This window comes from Geotrypetes seraphini, chromosome 14 (assembly GCF_902459505.1).
Source record: "Geotrypetes seraphini chromosome 14, aGeoSer1.1, whole genome shotgun sequence".
NCBI lineage: Eukaryota > Metazoa > Chordata > Amphibia > Gymnophiona > Dermophiidae > Geotrypetes > Geotrypetes seraphini.
Genome location: NC_047097.1, coordinates 54377561 through 54405116, shown reverse-complemented (window position 1 = coordinate 54405116; position 27556 = coordinate 54377561). Strand labels below are relative to the sequence as shown.

The following is a 27556-nucleotide window of genomic DNA, read 5'->3' as shown; positions in this document are numbered from 1 at the left end:
ATAATTTTTATTATACCTACATGTAAACTGATCAATACAGACATTAACGTATGGTCTCCGCAACTGAAGAATCAAGGTGCTCTAACAAAAAATAATGGGGTGGAGAAACAGACCTCAGAAACAGAACTATACTAGTGCATTTGCGCCAACCTTGTATAATCACAAGTCAGAAAAAGCTCCATCCTACCAAATTTCAATATAAAAGCACTAAAAACAAATTTGGTGTTAATATATTGCAAGGGCCAAACCGATAACAATTGCATTGGAAGAAAAAATTGAAAAAAAAGAGTCTGAAATTGGTCAATACGACCATATGAAAAAAAATACTCAAATCCACTTATCTCAAAAATTGTGAATTGTTTGTTTTTTTTGTTTTTAGTTCAAAGACCTTTATTAAGTTTTAAGGTTACAAGGGTAATTACAGGTAGAAATACAGACCTCTTGAAATCCTGACAGGGACCCCCTGTTTCACATACTCGCCGTGTCAGGAGAAAGGAGTCTTTGCTTTTCTTCCAAATGGCTTTCAATTTCTTCATCCACCATGTTTCGTTAGATTACATTTATTTAATTTAATTAAAAAAATTTATCACTCGTGCCATCCTCTAGCTCTGTGCGAGTTACAGAATAACATTCATAGTTAGAACGCAAACAACAAAATTATCACTTGATATCACCAATCATTCAATTGAAGGGACCATACAGTTAACGCCTATATCAAGGCAGCTTGTACTGCAATATTGGAGAAATAAACATAAATGCATTTCCTTTTCTACCAGACACAATACAAAAACATCTGCTGTGCACATTTCCCCAAGTTAAAATATTTCAGTTAATGCACTCAAAATAAATGCTTTTTTCTACCTTTGTTTTTTGGACATTTTATTTCTCTCTTTCTTTCACACACTAGTTCTTCCATTCCCCATCTCATTCCCTTCCATTTTCAATTTACTCCCCCTTACCATAGTTCTACCTCCTATAATCACTATCTATCTATCTAGTTCTCCCCAAAGAGCTCAGGATGGGTTACGGGTTAACATACATAATATAAAGTAAAGAGGTTACGATTGGTCATAGTTACAGTATAAGGGGTTTTTTTGGTACAAGTTTTTATTCTAACTTGACACATACTAGGGAATCTAATACCAGTATACATAATATGCATACAGGAATCTCTGCCAGTGATCCTCTGAAGAGAGATGCAAGACCATGGGAGCCTGCTGTAACCATGGAACCCAGCTTGCTTTCCTCTATGCCGACACTGACAAAGATGTGCTGCTGCTGGGTAGACCTGGGCCCAATGGTTACACAGTCATACATCAACTTTGGAGCAAGTGTAAATGTATGCGTTGACATTTCTGTTTTATTGGGGCTGAATCTTGAAGCCTATTTTATAAAATATTTACCGCTTTCTCAAATATAAGCCCTAATATAAAATCAAGGCCATTGTAAGTAGTATGGTCCTAAGCTGAGAGCTTTATAAAACAACGTTGTTGAGAACGAATGATAATGAGCTTGATCATGGGTGAAGTTCAGTAATATGCACGCAGATAGTTATGAGTTGGGATGATAAATGGAGAAAGAGCAACCCATTCAAGTAATAGAAATACACTACAGTACGTTGCACTGTTGAGCAGCTGAATTTTTGGCTTTGCACCCTGGGGGATGTCTGTTCCGAGAATTAAGAAAAGTGAGAGTGGATGTGAGATGCACATCAAGTCTTTCGGGAAATAGCAAAAAGATTATCAGGCTTATCAAGATGACCATGAGTCATCTGTATTATATTATTATTACATCAAGCACCAAATTTGCACTGAAATACATGAACTCACTAGATTTAAAAGCATTCAATTCCTTCTTTCAGCGTTGAATAGTAAAGAAATTAGTATATAGAGTAAAAGAGTTCATTCATCCTCTGGTCAGTTACAAGTCTAAGTGATTAGAAGAAAGAACTGTGAAATTTAGACTCAGGCCCAAATGTACTAAAGCCAGCGATTGTTGCTAAATCTGTTTTAACAGCTTTAGCGACAATCACATTTGCCGACCAGATGCAGAAAACGGCTCACCGCCTGGTTTTCTGCACAAATCGCTCATTCCCAGATCCGACCATGCAAATAAGCTGATTAATATTAAAATGCCATGTAAACTAATAGAGTGATTGATGCTCTAACATGGATTCCCGATGCACATGAAAAGTGATCACCTTTAGTGATCCAAAAAAAGCAACTAGTCAAGAACAGTCACTTACCTGTCTAAGCTTACAAATGCACAATATCTGCCCCATTAGAAAAAAAAAAAAAAAAGCACCCACCGTGCCAGTGAAAATGGCAGAAAGAATGCCATTCTCAAATTATTTATTTTGGGTGTATTTGAATTTGGCTCACAACTTCTTTTTCAGTTGTTCCTCAGGTATTTCCCTGCCTCAAGTATTTCCTCCTGCCATTCCAAACCCACCCCCGTGAAAGAAAATTAGCAGGAAGACGGCCCACTCCCGGGCCATGCGCCCTCCACCACCAACAAAAAAAAAAAAAAACAACATCCCATACCCTCCCCCTTTCCACACCGAAAAAAAAATCAGCAGGGATGTCCACTCCCTCCTGCCACCGGAGGTCCCATGAACCCCCACCCCGCTGGTACCTTTTTCGAGAAGTGGGAGCAGGAGGGAAGCTCAGTCTGTCCTGCTCGTAGGCCCGCCAATTCAAAATGGTGAGTCTTTCCTGGCGCTGGGGTGCCTTTGGTGGCAGGAAGGTGTGGACATACCTGCCGTTTTGCTACCATGGGGGGGGGAGGGTCAGCATGGCAGGAGGAAGTGGGCATTCCTCCTACCGTTTCACTGCTGTGGGGGGGGGGTCACCTTCCTCCCTGCAAATTTTCTTTTGCCGAGGGGGTGGGGGTGACATGGCAGGAGGAAATGCACATTCCTCCTGCCGTTTTCGCTGGCGCGAGGGGGGTGCAGTTCGGGTGCCGGTTCGTCAGGGAGAGTTGTCATCAGTGGGGGGAAGGTGCTTTTTTTTTTTTTTTTAAAATAAAATGGGACTGATATTGTATGTGTGTAATATGCACAGCATCTGTGCCCATTAAAAAAAAAAAGTTTCCTGCTCCGAACAGTTGAGTGGCATGAGGCTTCTTTCGGGGCTTCCCTTACCTCTCTGCTGTTCAGGTTTCCCCTGTCGGCTCTGTGCATGTGTGAGAGTCGCTCTCACAGTGATCATCGGATGGCAGAGTCAGGGATTATCAGCATGAATCATTTGCATGCAAACTTTTTAGTGCATCAATAGCTCTTCCTGAACCAGCCAAAAAATCAGATTGGAGCAGACCCACACGGTCTTACTGATCCTCTTAGTGCATCTAGGCCTCGAGGTGCCATTTTATCTTTACAACTCTGTGCAAAGCTGAACAAATCACAATCAGCCTGTATTCAAATTTAGTTTGTAAAGTATTTGCCCATGTAATCATTTGCTTTCAACTGCACAGTCCTCTCAATACTAGCTATGGTTTTATTTCATTAAATGAAATATGGTTTCATTCTCAGACTGAGAATTAAACCCAGGTTAGTAACGGCTTAAGGTCATTATCATGTGAAACTAATTTAGCGGTCTCTGTGAGAGCACTTGGTGTCACGTATCCAGTTAACAAGTGTTCACATCACAGTTCCATACCAACTGCTGTCACTGTGGCGGTCTAATCAAACTGGTTTCCAGTGCTGTTCATCTGACACGTGTGATGAGCGCAAAACACATTTTAAGAAGAGTAGCTAATGAGAAAGAGGGAGAGAGAGCGCTTGGGCTTTGCTCTGAAATTTTGCGCATAGGAGGTTGATATTCAGCCAGGGGCAATCATTGTTTTTTTTTTTGCCGAGTGTCACCGGAGTTGTGCCTGGAAATTCAATGCTGAGCACTGAATTTCCAGGTTTCTGGAGATGGCTAATAGCTGATTAAGTGTGACATCCTACAATTTTACCATAGGTTACCTCATAAGGACTCACTTACAGAATTGTCCCCTATGGGCTCCTTTTACTAAGCCGCTTTAGGGCATTAACACGCGTGCTAAATTGCCACGCTAGACGCTAACGTCAGCATTGAGCCGGCGTTAGATCTAGCCACGTAGCGCGGGTTTAGCGTGTGCTAAAATGCTGCGTGCGCTAAAAACGCTAACGCAGCTTAGTAAAAGGAGCCCCATGTCTCTTGTAAAATCAATGTAATGTAACTTCCTATGTAATATAATTTTTATGTAATGTACAGTAACCAGATAACCTTTTATGTATTGTAACCAGAAATAATTTCCTATCTAATGTAATCTGAACTTCAATTCTTTAATCCTAATTTAATTTATTCACTGAATACTTGTTGGGATGTTAATATCTTGTCTCTATCTTTGTTTTTATCTTTTCTATCTATACCATTTTAATAATTGTTGGGTTTTTTTTTTTTTGTTTTAGATAGATTGTGAGTCTTCGGAACAGTTAGAGAACTTCCAAGTACCTATCTTTATTTATTTTTATTTTATTTGTATCTTTAATGCATCTTTACTGTAAACCGCTTTGAACCTCGCGGTATACAAGAAATAAAATAAAATTAAATTAAATTAATAAATAAATCCTCTCTCACTTACAGACACAGGAGCCATGATGGTATGATAGAGATGGTCAGGGATGGTAGGACTGCATGGTGACACAATCCTAGAAAGAAAAATGTAAAAGCTTGATGAAGGTTTAAAAAAAAAACAACAAAAGTAAATAATGTAAATGGCACCATTCTTACAACAGTTAAAACGCTGAATAGAAAGAAAGTTTTTAAAAAAATAATATAAATGGGCAAACCAAATCAAGTTTACCGAGAGGTGATCTTTCAAATGGATACTGGAAAGATGACTTCCCATGATTCATTTCTAGTGATTCACGAACTACAGAACAAGGGTTCACTGTTGTGGGCAACTCTATGAATAAAGCTAGTACTTATGGTATGATTCAGTATGAAACAAAAACAAGAACAAAAATGCAGACAGTGTGTACAAGATGCAGGCTTTGTTTATTTTACCCAATATTAAATGCGGTAACTAATAGCACCTTTTTACAAACCAACAGACCCAACACGGTCCGTGTTTCGGTAAACACACCTTCTTCAGGGGTCCATGGTGAGTAAGGTTAACAACAAACCGCAATATGAATGGACAAAAGACAAAAGCCTATATTTGCTATGAACCGACAATGCAGCGCAAAAATGGGTGCATTTTTGTTCTTGTTTGCTGCTTCTGTATTGCAGACTCTGTTGGATTTCTCTTTTTGTTTGTTTGCCCATGATTCAGCATGAAAGCACTTTAATTCAGATGCTTTGCTATAATTGGTCAGTACTTTGACTTATTCTACAGTGCATCCAAATATAAGGAAATCTAAAGAATCTAAGATGATGCTTTTTTTTACAGAAAGGGTGGTAGAGCATGGAATAGTCTCCCAGTAGAGGTGGTGGAGACGAAGACTGTGTCTGAATTCAAGAAAGCCTGGGATAGGCACGTGGTATTTCTTAGAGCAGTGGTTCTCAACCCTGTCCTGGGGACCCCCCAGCCAGTCAAATTTTCAAGATATCCCTAATGAATATGCATAAGAGAGATTTGCATATAATGGAAGTGACAGGTATGCAAATCTCTCTCATGCATATTCATTAGGGATATCTTGAAAACCCAACTGGCTGGGGGGGTCCCCAGGACAGGGTTGAGAACCACTCACTGTCTTAGAGAAAGGAAGAGATAATGGTTACTGTGGATGTGAAGACTGGATGGGCCATTTGGCCTTTATCTGCCATCATGTTTCTATGTTAAATGGTTGAATGTAGTTTAACAATACACTTCTCCCTCCGTATTCGCTGTGATAGGGGATTAACAGAACCGCAAATACTGAAAAACCGCGAATAACTTTTTTAAAATGTTATTTGCTGCTTTCTATTAAAAACCACCGTGAATATAGTGAAACCACGAATAACATGGCGGGAGACCTGGCCTGTTCCTGAAGGAGAGGCAAAACACGGTGAAGAAAGTACTGGGAATCAGCGATTTCTCTATGCAAGCTAAAAACCGTGAATAATTGAAACCGCGAATACGGAGGGAGAAGGGTACAATATTTATCCTTTATCAAGCCGCGCTGGCGGAGTTAACGCGCCCGACTTTTCATCACACGCTCACCCCGGCACTGGCCAAAAACTACCACCTGCTCAAGAGGGGGGGGGGGACAACTTTATCCTGGGAGCATCAGGCCATGGCTTTGCTCACAGGCAGCAATACTGGGATACCGCTGAGTCCTGTAGGGCAGTGGTTCCCAACCCTGTCCTGGAGGAACACCAGGCCAATTGGGTTTTCAGGCTAGCCCTAATGAATATGCATGAAGCAAATTTGCATGCCTATCACTTCCATCATATGCAAATCTCTCTCATGCATATTCATTAGGGCTAGCCTGAAAACCCGATTGGCCTGGTGTTCCTCCAGGACAGGGTTGGGAATCACTGCTGTAGGGGCATTAAGGTGCAGTAAAGGGCAAACTTTTATTGCACCTTGATGAATACCCCCTCCATCCCTCCCCATAGACCACAAAAATAAAGTGATGGTCAAAGATCTCAAACTTGTGAACAGTGCTAGTTAACACTCAATTATCTTTGTTGTATGTTATCGTTTTTTCTGCATCTCTCCTTCCTTTTTCTTTTCCTGAATGAGCTCTGTATCTCTCTGTTCCTCTTTAGCACCTCTGAGTTTGGACCTCTTGCAGCCCCTGGGTAAAACCTTGTACTCATCTTCCTCTCATCAGCAAAAGGCCTGAGATAAACTCTGGTCATTTTCTCCCTCCTGTGTGCAGACACACCACATGTGAGCAAGTTCCCACCTCCTGTTCTGGGATTTGATTCTCCTCACACTCCACACCACGCACTACCCTTTTGGATTAAGGTAAGCAAGATGCACTCAACACTTGGATCTTGCCTCCTCTCACACTAGGTCAGCACACTGAGTCTCACTCACTCATTGGCTCCACTCCTCTCCATCCTTTTCGGATGTGGAACTCCTGATCAGGAGATCTTCCCTTTTGATGCCCTCTTTAGCTCCTGCTCATAGAACACTGTGCCCCTGGGATTAAGCTCCCTTACCTTTGAGGCTCACAATGCCACTTTTGCACTTCTTCCTATCACTAATATACGTAAAATAATTTCTCCCCTTTTTATCATGTTGGCTTTAAGTGCTAATGGAACTATGTTTTTAATCTTTCTATGACCCTACTCTATAAAAAGTGCATCTAATTTCTATAGTGTGCGACTCCAAAGGAAGTATGGCCAAGGGAAGGGCCTGGGCAGGTCAGAGACCTGTCTAGGACTGAGCCGCAGTTTTGGGGTTTTTTTTTTAAGAATACTTGCTAAAAGCCAGTAGTTAGGGACAAACGAATGCACCCACCTAAAGTAAAACAAGGACCTAAGCTAGAATTCTGTAACGGCAGCTCCACACAGAACTGTCGTTATAGAATTCGCACTTAGGGCTCCTTGTACTAAGCTGCGATAGCGGTTTTAGCGCGCGCTGAATTTCCACGCGCACTAGGCCTCAACGCCAGCATTGAGCTAGTTCTAGCCATGTAGCGCGGGTTTAGCTGTGTGCGCTAAAAACACTATCGCAGCTTAGTAAAAGGAGTCCTTATTTTCCTGTATCCAGGTGCCAAATTTAATGCGCTTTTTATTTTTTTTTTTAATCTTCATTCATTTCAAATCTTAAATCAAGTACAATATTGACATTTATCAATTAAGCATTCAAATACACTTGAAATCCTATAATTGATCATCATGATATAAAATATTACTCCCCTCCCTTATTTATTTATGAAAATGATTTGTTTCAATTATAATCTATGCGCTTTTTATTGAATTTACCCCATAGTTTCCATCTGATATAATTTTCTAATTGAAAGTATGCATTCCTTTCACAATAAATATAAGGTACTCCCGCTCTTTGCACCTGTTCAGCACAGTTAGAACACTTTCCTATTATAACATGTTAGGCATGGTTTTTAGCTTAGTCTGATGTGAAGCTCAAAATTATATTTAGTCTAGCCTGACGAATCTCTTCCAGCCTAGGAGCAAAAGTCCACTGGCCATACAGTTACACTGACTGACCCAGTTCTGACCTTCCTTTGGGTGGAAACTCAACTTTTAAACATTCACGCTATTAAAACATCACAGAGGTTTATGAAAACTTTATTATTATTTCTGGACGCTCAGGATTTGATCTTCAGCTCCATAAACAGGATGATTTGAAAACTCTTTGCAATAATAAAAAGACTAGAATTGACCTGAAAGAGTATAAAAACAGGGCTGAACTGAGATCTCAGGATGACACAGGCTGGCTGTTCTGCATACTACCTAGTACAAAAAGGCAAAAGAACAGCAGAAAAACCCTACGTCAAGGAGAACCAGAGTAGGGATGGACTTTGGACACCAACGCAAAAGAGGCACTAGAGATAAAACCAAGAATACTTTATTGTAAGAAGAAAAAAGATAAACAAAGGAATCCCACCAAGGATTTGGACAGAGCAAAAGAGACAGACCCATGTTTCAGCACAAAGTCCCTGCCTCAGGGGTCACAATCTCTGTGCTCTATGGTAATAAACATGATGTAATGCTTAGTGGTTGCTACAAATGACTAAGGGCTCCTTTTACTAAGGAGTGTTTTTAGCACACGCAGCACATTAGAGCTGTGCTAACCCTGCGCTACGCGGCTAGAACTAACGCCAGCTCAATGCTGGCGTTAGCGTCTAGCGTGCGTGGCATTGTAGTGCGCGCTATTCCACGAGTTAATGCCCTAACGCAGCTTAGTAAAAGGAGCCCTAAGTCAATGACCACATCCGGTGCCCTGTTATTGATCTTTGTTACTGTTAGACGTGAAACCTGTGTACCACTATGAGTGGCACTGGACTCAGTCACCGACTTAGTCATCTGTAGCAATTATTAAGGTGTTCAGTGCCACATTGTCTGGGATGGTTCTGGGGCAGAGTTGGAGCAAAGACCAAGTTACTTAAGGAGCATCAATTTTCAGTACCAACTCCCAGAACACCGAGGACAGCAGCAGTCCGGAATGTATCCAGATAAGCTATATGGATAGTGACTGGATACTGATGTTACTGGGTAGTACCAGGCGCTCACTGCAAAATCCAAATATTTACAGTAAGCAGCTGCCAATGTGTAAGTACCACAGCTGCACACTGAGATCTTTTTCTTACTCGTCACAGCTGGCATTTTTAAGAAAATACTGACCACTGCAGGCTGTATATATATATTTTTTTTCTTCCATTTGTGTGTGGCACACACCTGTACAAGCTCTAGGCGACATTACAGAGGAAGGAGTTAGAAGAGGGTAGGGAGGACTATGGAGGGCAGGAAGGAGTGGAGAGGAGAGAAGCATGTAGAATATTTCATAGAAATTCCTAACTTTAAAGATAGGAGCACCATCTATTTAAATGAATTAAAGGAATATGTAAAAAGGAATAGAAGGGAGGAACTGTTAAACAACAGGGAAATTCAATTAATAAAATAAAAACAATAGGGGTAAAAAAACAATAGAATAAAATTTAAAATAATTCATAAACTGGGAAAAAAAATGATTAGGGTGTTATTTTGTCCTGTAAGATTAGGAGATCAAGAAATGCAAAAGTTTGAACATATTTTATTGAATCACCCTGCTCCGGCTAAAACTGAGAAGTGGGAAGGTTGGGGTTAGGCCTAGGGAGAAAGTGGATGTGTTTGAGAGTGAAACAGGGGGTGGGGGAGAAAGAGGAGAAAGAGGAGAAAGTTTGCACCCTGCCCGATCTAGCCCCCAACTATCCCCAATCCGTGACAATTCAAGAGGGTAGAGAAAGCTATTCCCCCTACAAATTCTGACCTTCCTGCTTCTTACCCTCCTTAAACTAAAAAGAAAAACTATGCTCATGCAGTATACCTTCACCCGAAGCAACAAGAGTAGGGACAGAAAGATGCTTCCACGTGGGATCTTAAGAACAGACTATGGACTTTTCCTCCAGGAATTTGTCCAAACCTTTCTTAAAACCAGCTACATTAACTGCTCTTACAATGCGTTCCAGAGCTTAACTATTCTCTGAGTGAAAAAAAAATTTCCTCCTATTGGTTTTAAAAGTATTTCCCCGTAACTTCATCGAGCGTCCCCCTAGTCTTTGTCATTTTTGACGATCCACATGCACCCGTTCTGCTCCGCTCAGGATTTTGTAGACTTCAATCCGATCTCCCCTCAGCCTTCTCTTTTCCAAGCTGAAGAGTTTTAGTCTTTCCTCATATTAATATCACATCTCCTGTGAAGTGTTCCTTTTTCTAATAAAGGGTGCAGAATTTTGAAAGTTGCAGTGAAGAATTTCCTGTGGAGCAGCTCAAATAAGTTTCTCACTGTGTTTATATCTACAGGTGTGAGTTACCTATGTATATTGCAAGATGGACTTTGTTTGCAGTGGTGGAGTTTTTTTTTTTTAATGCCAATGATTTGATGTAGTCAACTAAATATGACAGGGTATTAAATTACTCAAAAAATTGAGGAAGAAAAAGTATTCAATTCATAAAAAATAATCTCTCTCATATGAATTTAAATTAAAATATACTACATATGTAGTTCTCATACTTCACATATGCTCAGAGACATTAAGCTCTGTAGGGTAGTGTTCTTCAACCACCGGTCCATGGACCAGTGCCGGTCCACAGAAATTTCTTGCCGGTCCACAGGGCCAGCATATGCATCAGGCCCAAAACAGTGTTCTTCAACCGCCGGTCCATGGTGCGATCAATGAGGCGTTATCTTCGAGCCAGCTCCCTCTTCCTAACTGATTCAATGCACAAAGCCACGGGCAGTGGCTCCTACAGGCATCCTGCGCCTGAACCGGAAGCCTTCTCTCTGACGTTGCAACATCAGAGGGAAGGCTTCCAGATGAGGCATGGGACGTGCAAGGTGCAATTAGTACTATTATGGGGGGTGGAGTCTGGGGTGGAGATTGGGTAGAGATGAGCGGAGTCTGGCTCATGACTTAGCCCAGTGTTCTTCAACCGCCGGTCCATGGACCAATGCCAGTCCACAGAACAATTCTTTTATTTCTGCCGGTCCATAGGTGTAAAATGGTTGAAAAACACTGCTGTAGGGAATAACCCCATCATGGAGCTTATCATCCAGTCATTGCATATGAATATATTTTTAATATCTTTTTCCTTCTTTGCTTTTCTGTTTATCGACCATGCTCAGTAGAAATGAAAAAGCCACTTATCTCAAAGGCAATTTTTTTTTTGGGGGGGCCCCGTCATGGCCCCGTTTCAATCTCTTCCTCAGGGAACCCAAAAAACGGGGGTTGTTTTTCTGAAGTACTCTCAAAGAAGATTTCAATTACTGATGACAAAAAGGTCTATGAAGTTGTCTTTAGAAGCTCGTGCTTAAGTTTCTACTAGGCTGCCCCAAGTGTTTCGTCTTTGCAGGCACTGTCATACGTGCCAAGAGTAGGAAATGTTCAGCGTTTCCAATAATAATAATAATTTATTTTTATATACTGCTTAACCAGCAGTTCATAGCGGTTTACACAATAGGTACTCAGCATACAATATAATAATAACATCATACATAATAAAATTCTAAATAACTAATACAAGCATTAAAACTAATGAATAAAAAAAAAACACAATATAAACTAAACTAAGTATGGATAAAAAGATTAAAAGTACATTATAACTACATGATAATATGAAAATAAGTAATGTATATTATATTGTTAAAATAAGTGGGTTTTAAGATCTTTTTGAAATTGATAGTAAGAAATGGAGAAACAAGAAGATCCAAACATGAATTCATTAATCCTGCTTGGAATGCTAAGGTCCTAGCCAAAAATTTTTTTTTTGTAACGACATGCATTTGCTGAAGGAAAATAAAACCGACCAGATCTACGAATATTTTTCTTAGAAATAAAAAAGCTAAAATGAGAAACAAGGTAAGCTGGCGCTAAGCCAAATAAAACTTTAAAACAAATGGTATTTCCTGCTTACAACTGTCCATCTTTCCAAGCTTTATGTCTCTGAGCATATTTGAACTATGTATGTAGTATATTGGAATTTAAATTCATATGAGTGAGATTATTTTTTTGTGAAATGATTTGATGTAAGCAGTATTTGAATTATCAGCTTTTATGCTGTTCTATTGCTATTATTTCTGAGGCTTTTTTCTCCACCGTATGGATGATATTACAATGTAATATACTAGCAATCTCACCCTAGTAGGTTTTTCAACAGTTTTCTATGTTTTGTTCTACATTTGTCTTATCTGTTGAAAATCCAGGACACTAAGATCAAATAAACATCACCTTCTCGCCATTCCTTTCTTGAAAATCATTAGTACAAGGCGCGCTGCCATCTTCTCGGTTATAGTTCCCCAACTTTGAAACGCCCTACCAGCACTAGATAGATTCAAAGGTTCCCTCAAAAGTTTCCTTTATAGGGATGCCTTAGAAACCCAGGCTTAAGGTTCAAGACATAATCGTATTGTTTATATTTTTTATCATTTAATTTTCTGACGGTCTATATCCACACTTCTATTTTTACTCTTACTCCTCCTTGTTGTTCTAACCCTTGATGTTTCTCTTGCACTATTACCTTTGTAGTTTCTTCCCCCTTCCCATCTTGTACCAGTCTAGTATTGTACGCCTGTTTGAACTTGCCCATATTAGAATTGCAATTCGCTTAGAAATATTTGATAAGCGTGTGTATCAAATTTTAAATAAAACCTGTTAAGTTTTATGAACCCCAAAATAGGCGCCAAAATAATGCATGCTAAAACTAGTATTTCTGCGGAACAACTTTTACAAAATATTAGCTTAGTGTGCATTTTGCGCTTAACTTTGGGCGCAAGCATATTTATGCCTGCTAAAGTATGGTATAGATGCTCATGCCCAACTGATGGCAGTTAGGCACACAAACGCAGATATTCTATAACATCATGACCAATTTGCTCATGCCACTTCCAAGGCTTCACTCCCTTTGATTTTATGCACTATGAAATTTAGGCGCTCAAATTATAGAATAGGTTGTAGGATAGATCCATGCATGGAACTCCTAATTACTGCCAATTAAGTGCTTGTTAATGCCAAAAATTGGCTGTTAGCACCTAATTAGGCAATCATCCAAAAACGCATGCTCAACTTTGGGCAACCTATACAGAGTCTGGGAGTTAATAATTACCAAAGGGGAGAACTCGCCATAGCACTCAGTTCCAGGCTGAAGGAATTCAATTAGCAGGACATTTCAAGAGGCACTAAACTTCAGAGGTCATTACTGTTATTGCTAAATCACTTGCTGCAGATTTTAAATAATTACCTTCATTTAATACATATTAACATGCCTTACTTTCACACATGAGAGTCAGCACAAGCCCCATCATTCTCAAGGGACCTGTTTACTACATACAAAACTGACATTAACACAAAGTTAGAACATTAACATGGATTAGGAATTGAGGCTAAAAGATTTCAAAGTTGTTGGGTTTTTAAAAAATCTGTATTACAGTTACCTGCTGACATTTTTTTTTTTTTTAACTTCAGAGGTTCTGATTCGAGCCATAAGGGGTTGATTAAGGGAACAATGTTCAATGCAGTCCTACCGGAACATGGAGTTCCAGCCTCAGGATTTTACTGCAGACCACATCCCATGAACTTTATAAACAGAGCTGGGGGACGTCAGAACATTTTGTAAAATTAGAAATGGCTTATAATTTAATCTTTCAAGAAAAGGTTGGACGCAGGAATGCTTTCCATCCAGCAACTCCTTATAAGGATATTTTACCGAATAAAACAAGGTCATAAGTGCACACTTCTCCCCTTGTCCCATCTCCTTCACCTTCTGCAGATCAAGGACTCTATGGCAGCAGTAGCACCAGTCTAAGACATGTAGGGCCATTAGCTTGCATTCATCTGCCCCTCCTAGCTTTCCTAACGATTTTGGGGTATGACAGATGAATTTAAACCAATAGCCCTTCACATATTATCAGAATGCTTCTGGCATTACGGCTGCTATCAGACCCCAGGTCAGACCTGTTTTTTTCTTAGTTTGTGTCAGTGGTGTAGGAAACATTTGGTGAGGGAAGGTTCTTGGTGGCATCCGCCGCTGTTCTTGTGTGGTTTGCAATGCTTAGTGATAAAGTTAAGAACATATCTTGATTTTTCTCAAAAGAAGGCGATCTTAATATAACAATGGCCACTGTTTTGCCATTCTTGGCTTCTTTCATGGCGTGAAACCTTACGGATGAGCAGCAATTTTGTGCAACATTTCGTAGAATATTTCGGAGGATTTCTAATAACCATAAATGTGCCAACATGTCACCGTTACAACTTTTTGTTCAAGGTGACTGAGGTCTTTTTCCTTTCATATCGTTATGGCTCTATTCTGAACTTTAACTAAGGGGGACTCATGAAACTGCACACAAGTATTCACACACAAAAAATTAGGTGTCTGGAACGACTAAAAAGGATAGGGTTCTTCAGCTTGGAAAAGAGGCGGCCGAGGGGAGATATGATTGATGTCTACAAAATACTAAGTGGTGTAGAACGGGTACAAGTCAATCGATTTTTTACTCCATCAAAAATTACAAAAACTAGGAGACACTCGATGAAGGGAAATACTTTTAAAACCAATAGGAGGAAATATTTTTTTCACTCAGAGAATAGTTAAGCTGTGGAACATGCTGTCAGAGGTTGTGCTAAGAGTGGTTAAAGTAGCTGGTTTTAAGAAAGGTTTGGACAATTTCCTGGAGGAAAAGTCCATAGTGTGTTCTTGAGACTGACATGGAGGAAGACACTGGATGGAATGTTGCTACTCTAGATTATTGTAACCTGATATACTTAACCATAAGTAAAAAAAAAAAACCATCAAAAGGATGCAGGATCCTCCAAAATAAAGCCATCAGGTTGATATTCAACCTAAAGAAATTTGATCCTATTTCAGACTATTATCGACGTCTACACTTGTTACAGATAGAGGCAAGAATACTTTTTAAGTTTGGCTGCATATGTTATAAGGCAATAAATGGTCTGGTTCCGAATTATCTTCCCGATCACTTTCAGTTTGTAGGCAGATTGCATTCTGCTCGAGGTTCTAGATTATTTCAATTTCCATCAGTAAAGGGTTGCCAATATAAAAGATATTTGAATTAAATTTTTTCATAGCAGGCAGCCTTTTGGGATCGTAACTTTGGCATATTAATTCTAAGATCTGAGTCGTACTTAAATTTCAGGAAATCTTTAAAGACCTATTTATTCAAGAAAGCATTTAAATAGGTTGAATTGTATTTCGCTGTGAATGTACAGTATCTTAGCACTGTAAAACGCACAGAACTGCAAGGAAAATGTGGTATAGAAATGATTTATTAGGTTATGTTTTTGACAGGTACTTTTGACCTAGATTGACCACTGTGAGGACAGGCTACTGGGCAAGATGGACCATTGATCTGACCCAGTAAGGCTATTCTTCTGTTCTTATTAGTATACGCTGGATCAGGGATCTCAAAGTTCTTCCTTGAGGGCCACAATCCAGTCAGGTTTTCAGGATTTCCCCAATGACTATGCATGAGATCTATTTGCATGTCCTGCTTTCATTGTAGGCTAGTAGATCTCATGCATAGTCATTGGGGAAATCCTGAAGACCCGACTAGATTGCGGCATTTGATCAAACATGCAAGTGGATTCATAGAATGCATGCATATTTACACCTTCTTTGGAGTAGGTGGAAATTTATGCGCATTTGCACGCTCCTGGACGGTTCATAGACAACGGCGCGAAAGACAAAAGTGCATGCCGACAATTGAGCGCAGCGCGCTCCGCCGCGCCGCTCTAAATTACAGTTTTTAGGGGCTCCGACGGGGGGTTTTGTCGAGGAACCCCCCCCCAGTTTACTTAATAGACATGGCGCCGGCGTTATGGGGGGTTTGGGGGGGTTGTAACCCTCCACATTTTACTGTAAACTGAACTTTTTCCCTAAAAACAGGGAAAAAGTGAAGTTTTCAGTAAAATGTAGGGGGTTACAACCCCCCCCACCCCCACAATGCCCCCACAACACGGCGCGATGTCTATTAAGTAAAGTGGGGGGGTTCCCTTCCCACGCCCCCCCATCGGAGCCCTAAAAACAGTAATTTAGAGCGGCGCAGCGGCGCGCGCTGCTCTCAATTGTCTGGGCGCGCCTTTGTTCCGGCGCGCTTTTGACCTGACACCCTCCTGGACACAGTTCAGAGAGCCTATTTCATAAAGGTGTTTATGTTATCTTTACAAAACAGGAGCCTTTTTTGAACTTTACACATAGGACTTCTGTTATATAATTACCAACCACATGTTCGTCAAACCGTGGCAAGCTGCAGTCTGTGGGAAAGAAGCGATCGGAGATCTGTAAGAACTTTTATTGCTCCAATTATTTTTTTTGGGTGCATTTGAATTTGGCTCACAACTTCTTTTTCAGTTGTACCTCAGGTATTTCCCTGCCTCTGAAAGGCTCACAATGTAAGTTTGTACCTGCGGCAATTGAGGGTTAAGTGAGTTGCCCAAGGCCACAAGGCGTGCCAGTGGGATTTGAACCCTAGTTTTCCTAATTCTCAGCCAGCTGCTGTAACCACTACACTGCTCTTGGCTCAAAGAAAAGGCGTTACTGGTATTACTGCAACCTAAAACCCGTAAGATTCTGGTAGCTTTAAAACTGGCAACAGAAACTCTCCCTTATTCAAACTTCTTGAAAGACATCCTACCTTGAATTTTCATGAATGAAATAGAATCCGAGTCAAAGTCAGCAGAGAGAAAAATGCTATCTGATCAAAATACAGTGGATTAAGGCTATGAATTTATATGTGTTATGCACCAAGATCTTTTACTTTCAATTAATCTTTTGTTTAGAATTTTGCAGAAACAATCCCCTAATACTTTTAGGGCTCCTTTTACTAAGGCAGTGGTTCTTAACCTGGGTTTGACCGAACCCCAGGGGTTCGGTGAGTCAGTCTCGCGGGTTCGGCGGAGGTCAAAACACACCTCCGACTCATATAGCGCTTCGGTCACGTTCAATCATCTATCAGTTATTCAGTGATTTTGGTCAAGACTGATCGTGTACTCGGTTTCTTGATCTATCAATCAACAGCAGAAGTCACACTGATTTGCAGTAAATTTCATTATTATGTTATTATTATTTGAAATATAGGAGAACTTTTTTGTTTTCAAAATTGATATTATTTTTTCCCTCACTGTATACCTATGTTTTGAATTTGTAAAAATCATATTTTATTTTTCCAATAAAGAAGGGTTCGGTGAACACGCATATGAAACTGGTGGGGTTCAGTACCTCCAACAAGGTTAAGAACCACTGTACTAAGGTGTGCTAGCGGTTTTAGTGTGCTAAACGCTAACACCTCCATAGAGCTTGCATTAGTATTTTTCATTTAGCGCGTGGTTCGCGCGCACTAATCTTTAGCGCCCGCTAAAAACGCTAGTGCACCTTAGTAAAAGGAGCTCTTCGTTTCTATTTGCAATATTTGCAAACAACAGATCACATTGTAAAACACTTCACAGAATATAAGAGAGTAAAAAAAACAACAACCCAAAATGTCTGAAAAAGGAAACATGATGGCAGATAAAGGCCACATGGCCCATCCAGTCTGCCCATCCACAGAATCCATTATCTCCTATCCCTATAAAATCACACATGCCTGTCTCAGGCTTTCTTGAACTCAGACGTAGTCTCTCTTCTCCACTACTTCTATTGGGAGACTTTTCCATGCATCTACCACCCTTTCTGTAAAAAAAGTATTTCCTTAGATTACTCCGGAGCCTATCACCTCTTAACTTCATCCTATGCCCTCTCATTCCAGAGCTTCCTTTCAAATGAAAGTCTCACCTCATGCACATTTATGCCACATAGGTATTTAAACATCTCTATCATATCTCGTCTCTCCTGCCTTTCCTCCAAAGTTGTTCTAAAGATGACCATACAAAAACAACAACAAAATTATACCATATTATGTCATCGGGTGTTCAAGTAACCGAATAAGCACATCTGTAACCAAATTCAAAATGAGTAATTTCTTCTTGATAAGCTATAAATAAGATCTTGGGACACAAATTTGGAGAATTCTTGGGTTTTCAGTGTGAGTCTCTCTTTGGGGTCTGTGTGTTTCTTTTCATCATTGAGGGAAAGGGGATGGGACTTGATATACTGCCTTTCTGTCATTACAATCAAAGCAGTTTACATATTATATATACCGTAGGTATTTATTTTGTACCTGGGCAATGGAGGGTTAAGTGGCTTGCCCAGAATCACCAGGAGCTGCAGTGAGAATTAAATCCAGTTCCCTTGTTTCTCAGGCCATTGCACTGCAAGGGATTGCGGAATAGTTCTCAGCCCATCCCACTTCCTAAATTCTGAGCATTATTTTACCACTGTAGCTGAAAAGAGTGTTATTGTATTTTGCAAAGTGCCAAGTTGCAGAATTGTAATGCTATATTTGGCATTTTTTCAAATTATTGATTGAACCATGTCAAAGAAAATTGTGGAATTTCAAGTGTGGAACTCTGAGCCATCATGAAGTTCCTATTCCTGCAGAAGAAAACGCCAAAAGAAACCCATGAATGCATGATGCAAACATTGAATATGTCCATCAGACTCCATCGTGAAGAAGTAGTGTGCAAACTTTCAGTATGGAGATTTTGAGACCGAAGATGCAGCAAGGTCTGGAAGGCCTTAAACGGTGTCAACTCTCGAAATTGTTGACCATGTCCATGACCTGATTTTGGCAGATTGGAGAATATCAGCTAAAACAATTGTTGACATACTACAGATATCCAGGGAATGTGTTGGGTACATAATCCCCGGGCAGCTGGATATGAAGAAGTTTCAGCCAAATGGTGCCCAAATGTTTGAATGCTGATGAGAAACGACATTGAGTGCAACACTTTCAACTTGATTTTGCAACATTTTCAGCGAGCTGGTATCAACTTTTTGGTATGACTACTGTTGATGAAACATGGTTACACCACTATGATCCCTGAGAAAAAAAAACCCCCACAGTCCATGCAACGGTGGCACTCAGCTTCTCCGAGGCTAAGGAGATTCAGACCCAAAAGTTAGCAGGAAAGGTCATGACTACAGTGTTTTGGAATCAGGAAGGTGTTGTAATGACTGACTAACTTCCAAGGGGCCAAACAATTTAATGCAGAATACTACTGTGACTTGCTGTGCAAGGCATTGAAAGAAGAAAGAAGAGGAAGTTGCGGAAAGGTGTTCTCTTTTTGCAAGTCAATGCACCTGTTCACAAGGCTGGCAAAACGTTGGATGTTTTGACGCGGTTGGGGTTTCAGTGCATAGACCATCAACCCTGTTCACCAGATCTTGCGCCATCTGACTAGTTTCTGTTTCCAAACCTTAAAAAGAGTTTGAAATGGCAACAAAATTCAACTGATTCAGAGGGAGGTGATTGCAGCAGTGGTGCAGTATTTCAGTGACCAGACATGAAAGTATGGGTCCGGAACATTCTCTCAAGATGCATGCAGTACTATAGAACGGTACAAATCCGTGCCCAGGTTGCACACCAGGATTTATACTTGATTTCATTTGGTGTAAATCCTTGCACCCAAAGTTGAGCATGAATCCCAGCACTATGTTCAGTCCCATGTTTTGGGGGGGGTGAATGTTGAGCACCAGTTACTGAATCCAGCCCTAAAGGTCTAGTGAGGGACTTTGTGATCCCTCTTTGTGACCTTAGGCAAGTCACTCAATTCTCCATTGCTCCAGGTGTGTTAGATAGATTATGAGCCCACCAGGACAGAGAGGGAAAATACTTGAGTACCTGATTGTAAACTGTTTAGATAACTTTGATAGGTGGTATATAAATACCTAAAACAAAAAATCCAAACAAACCTAAAATTAGTTCTTTTACTTCATACATGTAAGACAAATCTATAGTATGGTGTAGCTGACCCCCCGGCTACAGAAGGGGTTAACAGTGTATTTTATTTGGTACTGAAGGAGAGGGAGAAGAAAATCCTTCAAAACTCTACATCTAGTGACAAACTCTCACCTCAAATGTATTTTTTAAACTTCACTACAACATTCCAGTTCAAAAGAAGCCACTTACTCCAAAGGCTAGGGGACATTCCAAGAAGCTGCGATATATAGTTCATATTCTGCCAGTTCCCTTAGGATCCAAATCAAGTTACAAAAATAAAAAGATAATACAGTGGTGCCTCACACAACGAACTTAATTCGTTCCAGGAGCAAGTTTGTTATGTGAAAAGTTCGTTATGTGAAACGCGTTTTCCCATAACAATACATGTTAAAAAAAATAATTCGTTCTGCAGCATAAAATATGCTAAGATGACATAAAAAAAGATAAATTTGTCAAAATGGTGAAAATGGTGGTCTTGCTGAGGCCAAACTCTTTGACGAGGTCACACTGTTTTACCCCACATTCACTCCTTCTAATTATTTCCCGTTTCATTTCAACAGAAATCACCTTCCTGCTTTTTTTAGAAGCCATGATCTATAAAAAAGATTGAGTTTATCTTAAAAGGACGACTGTATACAGTGAGAGAGGGCAGAGTCTCAGCGGCAAAAACTGGGACTTAACTTTTCTTTTTTTTTTTTTTCTTCTAGCATCGGGGAAGCGGCGAGAGTAGCTCCGCCCCCCCCCCCCAACGCATCAGCAGTAGGCGCCGGGCCCCTGCGAGCCGACGGTCCGCCACTGCACAGGGAGCCAGGCGGAGAGAGGGCAGTTAAGCGCGGTGCCTGCGCGGAAGGATGCAGCTCGGGCGACTTCGTTGTGTGAAACGAAGTTCGTTGTGGGAAGCAAGACACGAAGTTCGTTGTGCGCAGCGTTCGCTGTGCGAGGCGTTCGTTATGCGAGGCACCACTGTATTCAGAAATAAAAAAACAACAACAATCCATGAAAAGTAGATTAAAATCAATTGAAAGATTTACAAAATACAAAAAGAACACTGAAAAACTAAATAAAGCAGCAAAATATTTAACTACCTCTTTATTTATTCAATTTTCTATACCGTTCTCCCAGGAGAGCTCAGAACGGTTTACATGAATTTATTCAGGTATTCAAGCATTTTTCCTTGTCTGTCCTGGTGGGCTCACAATGTATCTAATGTCCCTGGGGCAATAGGGGGGGGATTAAGTGACTTGCCCAGGGTCACGAGGAGCAGCGTGGGTTTGAACCCACAACCCCGGGGTACTGAGGCTGTAGCTTTAACCACTGCGCCAAATTGTCACTATCCAAGAGCTAAAAGAGCTTTCAAGTGATTTTTTTTTTTTAACTTTATTTTTTTCACAGGAGAAAGTAGGATGGGGCAGAGTTTGAACACAGAACACATTTTGGATCAGTGCCCTCCAGTAATTTACAGTTAATACAATCCAGCATGGCTTAATCAGCAATGGAGTGGCCCTATCAACTTCACTGCTACATTCTGCAGTTTAAGATTCTTATTTCAAATACGTAGCAACGCCTGGGTATAATCTATTATACCAATCTTCTAACCAGATAGTGTATTATACTGTCAGCTGATTTGCCACCCTGTGTTTTTCATTTTTTTCAGGATCCTCAGCGCCACCACTCAGAACTCAAACAGATCTCATTGCTCTAAGATTTACGTGCCAGCTCCTCATCGGGTCCTTTTATTAATTTGCTTATATAAGCTTATTTGCTTTTGTACAATTTACTTATTTTGTCAACATTTAAGCATGTACTTAGCTTTTATCTTGTGGTCTCTGGCTAGGGGAAAAATCACGCCGACATGTTTCGCTATTAAAGCTTTAACAAGGTTTAACCCCTTTCTATTTAACCGCCAAACCTGCGACCACTCTGTCCTCAGATATATCCCCTCTCAGTCTTCTCTTCTCAAGGGTAAACAGTCCCAGCTTCCTTTGATAAGTTTCGTGGCTCGCCTCTGCACTTTCTCCAGCAGAGTTATATCCTTTTTAAGGTATGAAGACCAGTGTTGGACACAGTACTCCAAGTGCGGTCTGACCATTGTTCTATAAAGTGGCATTATGACATCTTCCGATCTACTCGTAATCCCCTTCTTATTTTTGCCCAACATCCTGCTCGCTTTCTTCGCCGCCGCCACACATTGTGCCGATGGCTTTAGGGTACTGTCAATCAGTAACGTACAGTCAATTTAATATCCAATTTGCAAGTTCTTCCAGAATTAATCCAGGTACCTCTCCTCCCTTGTAACCAAAAAAAAACAAAAACCCCCAAAACTGTTGTAACTTCACTGGAAATGTCCAGTTAGCTCTTTTGTAATCCGCCTTGAACTGCAAGGTATAGGCGGAATAGAAGTCCCTAATGTAATGTAATGTAATGTAATCCATTGCCATAGTCAATGTGAGAGAGGATCAGAAGAGAGACCTGATCTTCAAAACACAAAGAACACATTGAACCAAGCTGATGAAGTTTGAAAAACACATTTTTTAATAACATAATTTATTTGAAGTTCCAGAGTAAGCTGCAAGTGAAATATGCGTCCCAGAACTTTAGTAATTCAGTCAACCTGGAGAATAATACCACTTGACAGAATTACAGCTTCTGGAATAGAGTTACAAGAATTGCTTAGCTAAGGCACTTCAATTTTGTTCTTATTTAATTTGAAGCCTTGGGAGCTGCTCCAGTTTTCAACAATCTCAGTGCCTACATTGACCCTAGAGATGGTACTATGCAAATCTTCAGTTGCAGGAATCAGCAAAAGCATGTCATCAGCATAGGAATTAGAGAATGACATGGTGACAAAATTCATCACCGTTCCCGTCCCCGTCCCCGCAGATAACCGCGGGAAACAATCTTCATGTCATTCTTTAAGGAGAGAGGGAAGAATCAGAGTATGAATGGCCCGCAAGCTTTGCTCTGAAGAATGCTGGTGTAGAAGGATTGAGGTTGAAACAGACACTACAGAATGACAGTCTCTGGTATCCAGAGCAGATATTGTGATGTCATAATGCTTCATTCCACCAGTGCCTAAGAGCCAATTTCATCAGTGATGTCACAATGGCTTCATTATTCTTGGCTCACATAAGAATCAGAGTATGAATGGCCACAACCACTGCCCCGCAAGCTTTGCTTTGAAGAATGCTGGTGTAGAAGGACTGAGGTTGAAATAGACACTAGAAAATGACATGGGATTATTTCCCGCGGTTATCCGCGGGGACGGGAACGGTGATGAATTTTGTCACCGTGTCATTCTCTAATAGGAATAATGATAAATATTTAAGGTGCCCACATCTCCTCCAAAGAACATGTAAACATTAAACAGAGAGAGCGTGAACTAACTTTTAGGAACACAAAGGGCTCCTTTTACAAAGCTGCGCTAGCGGTTTTAGCGTGCGCTAAATTGCCCCGCGCGCTAGACACTAATGCCAGCATTGAGCTGGCGTTAGTTCTAGCCGTGTAGCGCACGCTAAAATTCTGCGTGCGCTAAAAACGCTATCGCAGCTTTGTAAAAGGAGCCCAAAATGACAAAACCCAGAAATGACAGAGGAGATGAAAAACAATACATATTATTCAGAGATAGTGTGAGCCACTGAATAATAGTACACGCAGCTGAGAGATACTTGCCATTAGTTTTTCAAGGACCAATCACATCAAAGAATGATGCTTGTCTGGGCGGTTGCATCCTTACGCACAAAGGCGCTCATAACATTGACAGGCTCTTGCGTCTGCAATGTATACGTCATCTTTTCTAGTTTAGAATTATGGAGGGAATTTTCAAAAATAAAGCAAAATTCTGGAGTCTCTCGTGGCACCCCCAGAGTCTCTTTGGGGCATACCACTGTGCCGTGGCATACAGTTTGAGACACTGGCCTAGATCGATGGGCCTGGTGCTGAAAAATCAGTGTTCAGCTCCTAACTTCTTTCCCCTGCCCTAACTCCCCCTATTATTACCTACTTTTTATGCTCCTAAATTTAAGAGTTTAGTGAAATTTTGGGTAAAAATGTATGCACTCAGATTCTCAAAACTTTAACACTGACGCTATACTGTTTTCCGACGGTTTATCACATTTTAGCGGCAAATTATCAAAACGGATTATTTCTGTCTTTAGCAAGGTTTTTAGCATTCTCCGATAATGACATGCAAATGGGCTCTTCAACATTGAAATGAGCCCTCCTCCGGTGGATTCTTATAAATTACCGAGATCTTTTCTAAAAGCGGCGTTGGCTTTTAGCTATAAAAATAAACGACTGGTCCACGAGTGCCGGTACAGTGACTGCACTGTTTTAAACCCCTGCGTGGCAGTGTCAGAGACTGCTAAAAAGCCGTGTTGTGATGCAGCGGGAGAGATGCTCATTTTCTCCCCTTGCATCACAAAAACCCATCCCCAGCAGCGGTGGTGACCCCCCCCCTTGCAACGGAAGAGATGCCGATTCTCTCCCGCTGCCAATCAACACCCCCCCCCCCCCCCGTAGTGGGAGAGATGCCGAATCTCCCCCACCACAAGCAAAATGCCCCTGGAGCGGCGGCAATTCCCCCTTGCAGTGGGAGAAATACCAATTCTCTCCTGCCGCAAACAACCCCCCCCCTTACAGCAGGCGAGATGCCCACTCTCCTCCACTGCCATACAATATCTCTCCCCACCTCCGATGCCCCCCTTACCTCCATGTAGATGCGTGACCTGAGGGACACGGATTCCCTCCACCCAACTGGCCTGTCTTCCAAAATGGGTCTTCCCCTCCCCGGTGCATCCCAAGATACACTGGGGAGGGGCCTGAGGATCTGATTGGCCCAAATTGTTTAAGGTCCCTCTCATGGGAGGGGGCCTTATACAACCTGGGCAAATCAGAGTCTCAGGCCCCTCTCCAGATACACCGGGAAGGGGCCTAAGGCTCTGATTGGCCCGGACACCCCATAGGAGGGGCCTTAGGCATCTGTGCCAATCAGAGCCTCAGGCCCCTCCCTGGTGTATCCCCGCCTACAAGGGGGGGATTGTTGCCACTGCAGGGAGGGGGTTGTTTAAGGCGGGAGAGATTGAGCATCTCTCTTGCTGGGAGGGAGGGGGGGTTTGTTGGTTGATAACTGGAGTGATTGAACATCTCTCCCACTGTTGTTGTGCCGTTGTTTTTTTTCCCTTTTCACATTTTTTCAGTGCATATGCCCATCTCTATCACTAGCGACGGGCACATGCAAATTTAGCAAATCTTCGCTGCTGTTCGCTGACCTCATTTGCATGTGCAATGTTTTTTTTAAGAATGTCTTGCTTTTTAAAATTCGCTATCAAAACGGTTGCGTTAGCAGACCGTCACTTTTTAACGCGGTTTTTTTGAGAATCTTGGCCTCTGTCCTAGCACACTTTGAAAGAGGTCAATTTATAAGCATAATTCTCAAAGCTAGGCGCATATATCTTTTGAATAAAAGGGCCAATATTTATATTCTGAAAACCTGACTGAAAACCTGAGAATTCTTGTTTTAAAGTACTTCTCCGATGACTACATATAATATTGATGTAAATATTTTCAACTTTGCACACTCAGCAGCTGCACAGGATTTTACTCCTTTCTGAGCAAGTAGGTAAGATGCAATCGGGACTGGCATCATTTGTGTAGTGAGATTTCCTTATATTGCACATCCCAATCTTTGTGTTCCATTCTCTCTCGGCAACTCATGAGTTCTCATGTTTTCAGCAATGAGCTGAGCAGATTTGCCCAGAGTCACAAAAGCAGTTGTCAGACATGCACAAATATATAAGGTAGATTTCCCTTCATCAGCAAGGGCACTTCACCACCAAAGCAGTACTAGTAAAATTCAAGCACTTTAAAACTTACTCTTGGATAGCGGGACCCTCCTCCGGCTCGTTGATATACCAGTCATCGTAGCCGTCATCACCGGTAGTCACTGAGCTCCCATTGCCCAGTCCATGTAAAGACATGTCCACTTTCCCTCGAGATTCACTTTTTAAATGGAATTTCTTCTGTGCTTCCTTCTATACCTCTAGCAGGCGATCAGATGTTAAATCACACAGGTTTTGCAGTCTTACTCCTTCTGTGGCTATCCTTTTCTCTCTCCTGCAGGCTCCTTTCAGGGGAGAGTTAACATCCTCTTAACTATTGGGGGAGTGGGGAACAAAAACAAAGAAAGAAATTAGCAGCACCGTGGAAAGGCCAAACTTTCCAAGATCTTAAAAGATTACAGACTGGAGTTATTTCTTAATTGGGTCCTTAGTGCTCAGAGTCTGTGAAATAGGTCAGCTGGGACTGCTGATGCCTTTGTTCAGGCCACTTGCAGGGATTTTCTAGGACTACTGCATAGTTCAAGGAGCAAATATTTTTCCGGTGTGTCAGGTTAATATAAAGAGGATACATATCAAAATAGGTTACATATTTATTCATTTTTACTAAATAAACTCAAGGTAACTTACTTTACAACACATTTGTTATTATTTAGGGGTCCCTTTATTAAAATTTCCAAATACGTATATGCATGCACACCATTTGTAACCTCTGTGGTTTGAATGTAGACATTATTACTGTAGAATGAAAGATTAGGTCCTTACCTGGATAACCTTTATCTTCTCAGGAGTCTGTACATTAGGTATTTAATCCATTCCTGCGAACTGGGTTTTGCATAAGTGTGTCACACAACTTTCAGAACCTCTCGTATTGCCAGTGGAGTGGAGTGCACCCTTCAGTTCATTCCAAAGTAATCGATCTCCACTGGAATAGAACACAATCGAGTGGTCCCCGCAATGGGCTTCCCAGCTGAATAGGCTGGCTTCAGTCATGAGACTCTCTAACTCCCTAATTCAGAGAGGCATGCCCTTCAACAATGAATCTCCTTGAAGCCTCCAGCATAAGTTGTTCCTCGCTGCCTTGTCCATAGGAGCTGCATCTGAAGAGAATGACACTGGGAGGACCACCGAGATAGAAGAGCATCCTAGAGAGGCTGCATTTGCACCCTGACCTCCAGGGAAGTTGCCATGGAATCCAACACCTGAAGGAAATGCCTAGCAGTAGGAATCAGCATCACTAAGACGTCCAAGATTTGTTGCTTGAGTTTCTGTTTGTGTGGCTCGAGAAGAAAGACGTGATCCTGGGCCATGCCAAAGATGTCAAAGTGAGCCATGTCAAAGATAACTTAGGGCCGGTTCCAGATGGCTCTTCCTGAAGCTGACTATCAGGTCTAACCACTGAAGTAGATCCACTACCTGTTGTACTGCTTGCTCGCATTTCAGTTTGGATGGAACTCTGATTAGCCAATCATCCAGATAGGGGTATACCAGGATCCTTATCTTTTGGAGATGAAGCACAACTACCACCATCACCTTGGTGAAAGGGCAGGGGGATGTTGCCAATCCAAACTGGAGAGCTACAAACTGGAAATGTTCCTGAAATCTCAGATAATTCCTGTAGACCAGAAAAATGGGGATATGCCTCTGTTAGATCCAGAGGCAAGAAACTCCCCTGGAGCCACTATCACAATGACCAAACGGGCCGTTTCCCTGTGGAAATGTGGGATTCTTAGAAACACACTGATGGACTTGAGATCCCAAAATGGGCC

At 41.3% G+C, this 27556-nt stretch overlaps 1 protein-coding gene across 4 annotated transcripts in view; it reads right to left on the bottom strand.

The window, feature by feature from the left end:
• The window catches only part of STRA6 (signaling receptor and transporter of retinol STRA6), a 126315-nt gene that overhangs the window by 61218 nt on the left and 37541 nt on the right, over positions 1–27556 (bottom strand). For all 4 annotated transcript variants that reach the window (XM_033919722.1, XM_033919723.1, XM_033919721.1 and 1 more), the window contains 2 exons: positions 25825–26103; positions 4609–4675 (listed from right to left, as the gene is read on the bottom strand). In XM_033919722.1, the coding sequence (XP_033775613.1) occupies positions 4609–4675; positions 25825–25928 (171 nt within the window). In that variant the 5' untranslated portion in view covers positions 25929–26103. The remainder of the gene's footprint in view (positions 1–4608; positions 4676–25824; positions 26104–27556) is intronic.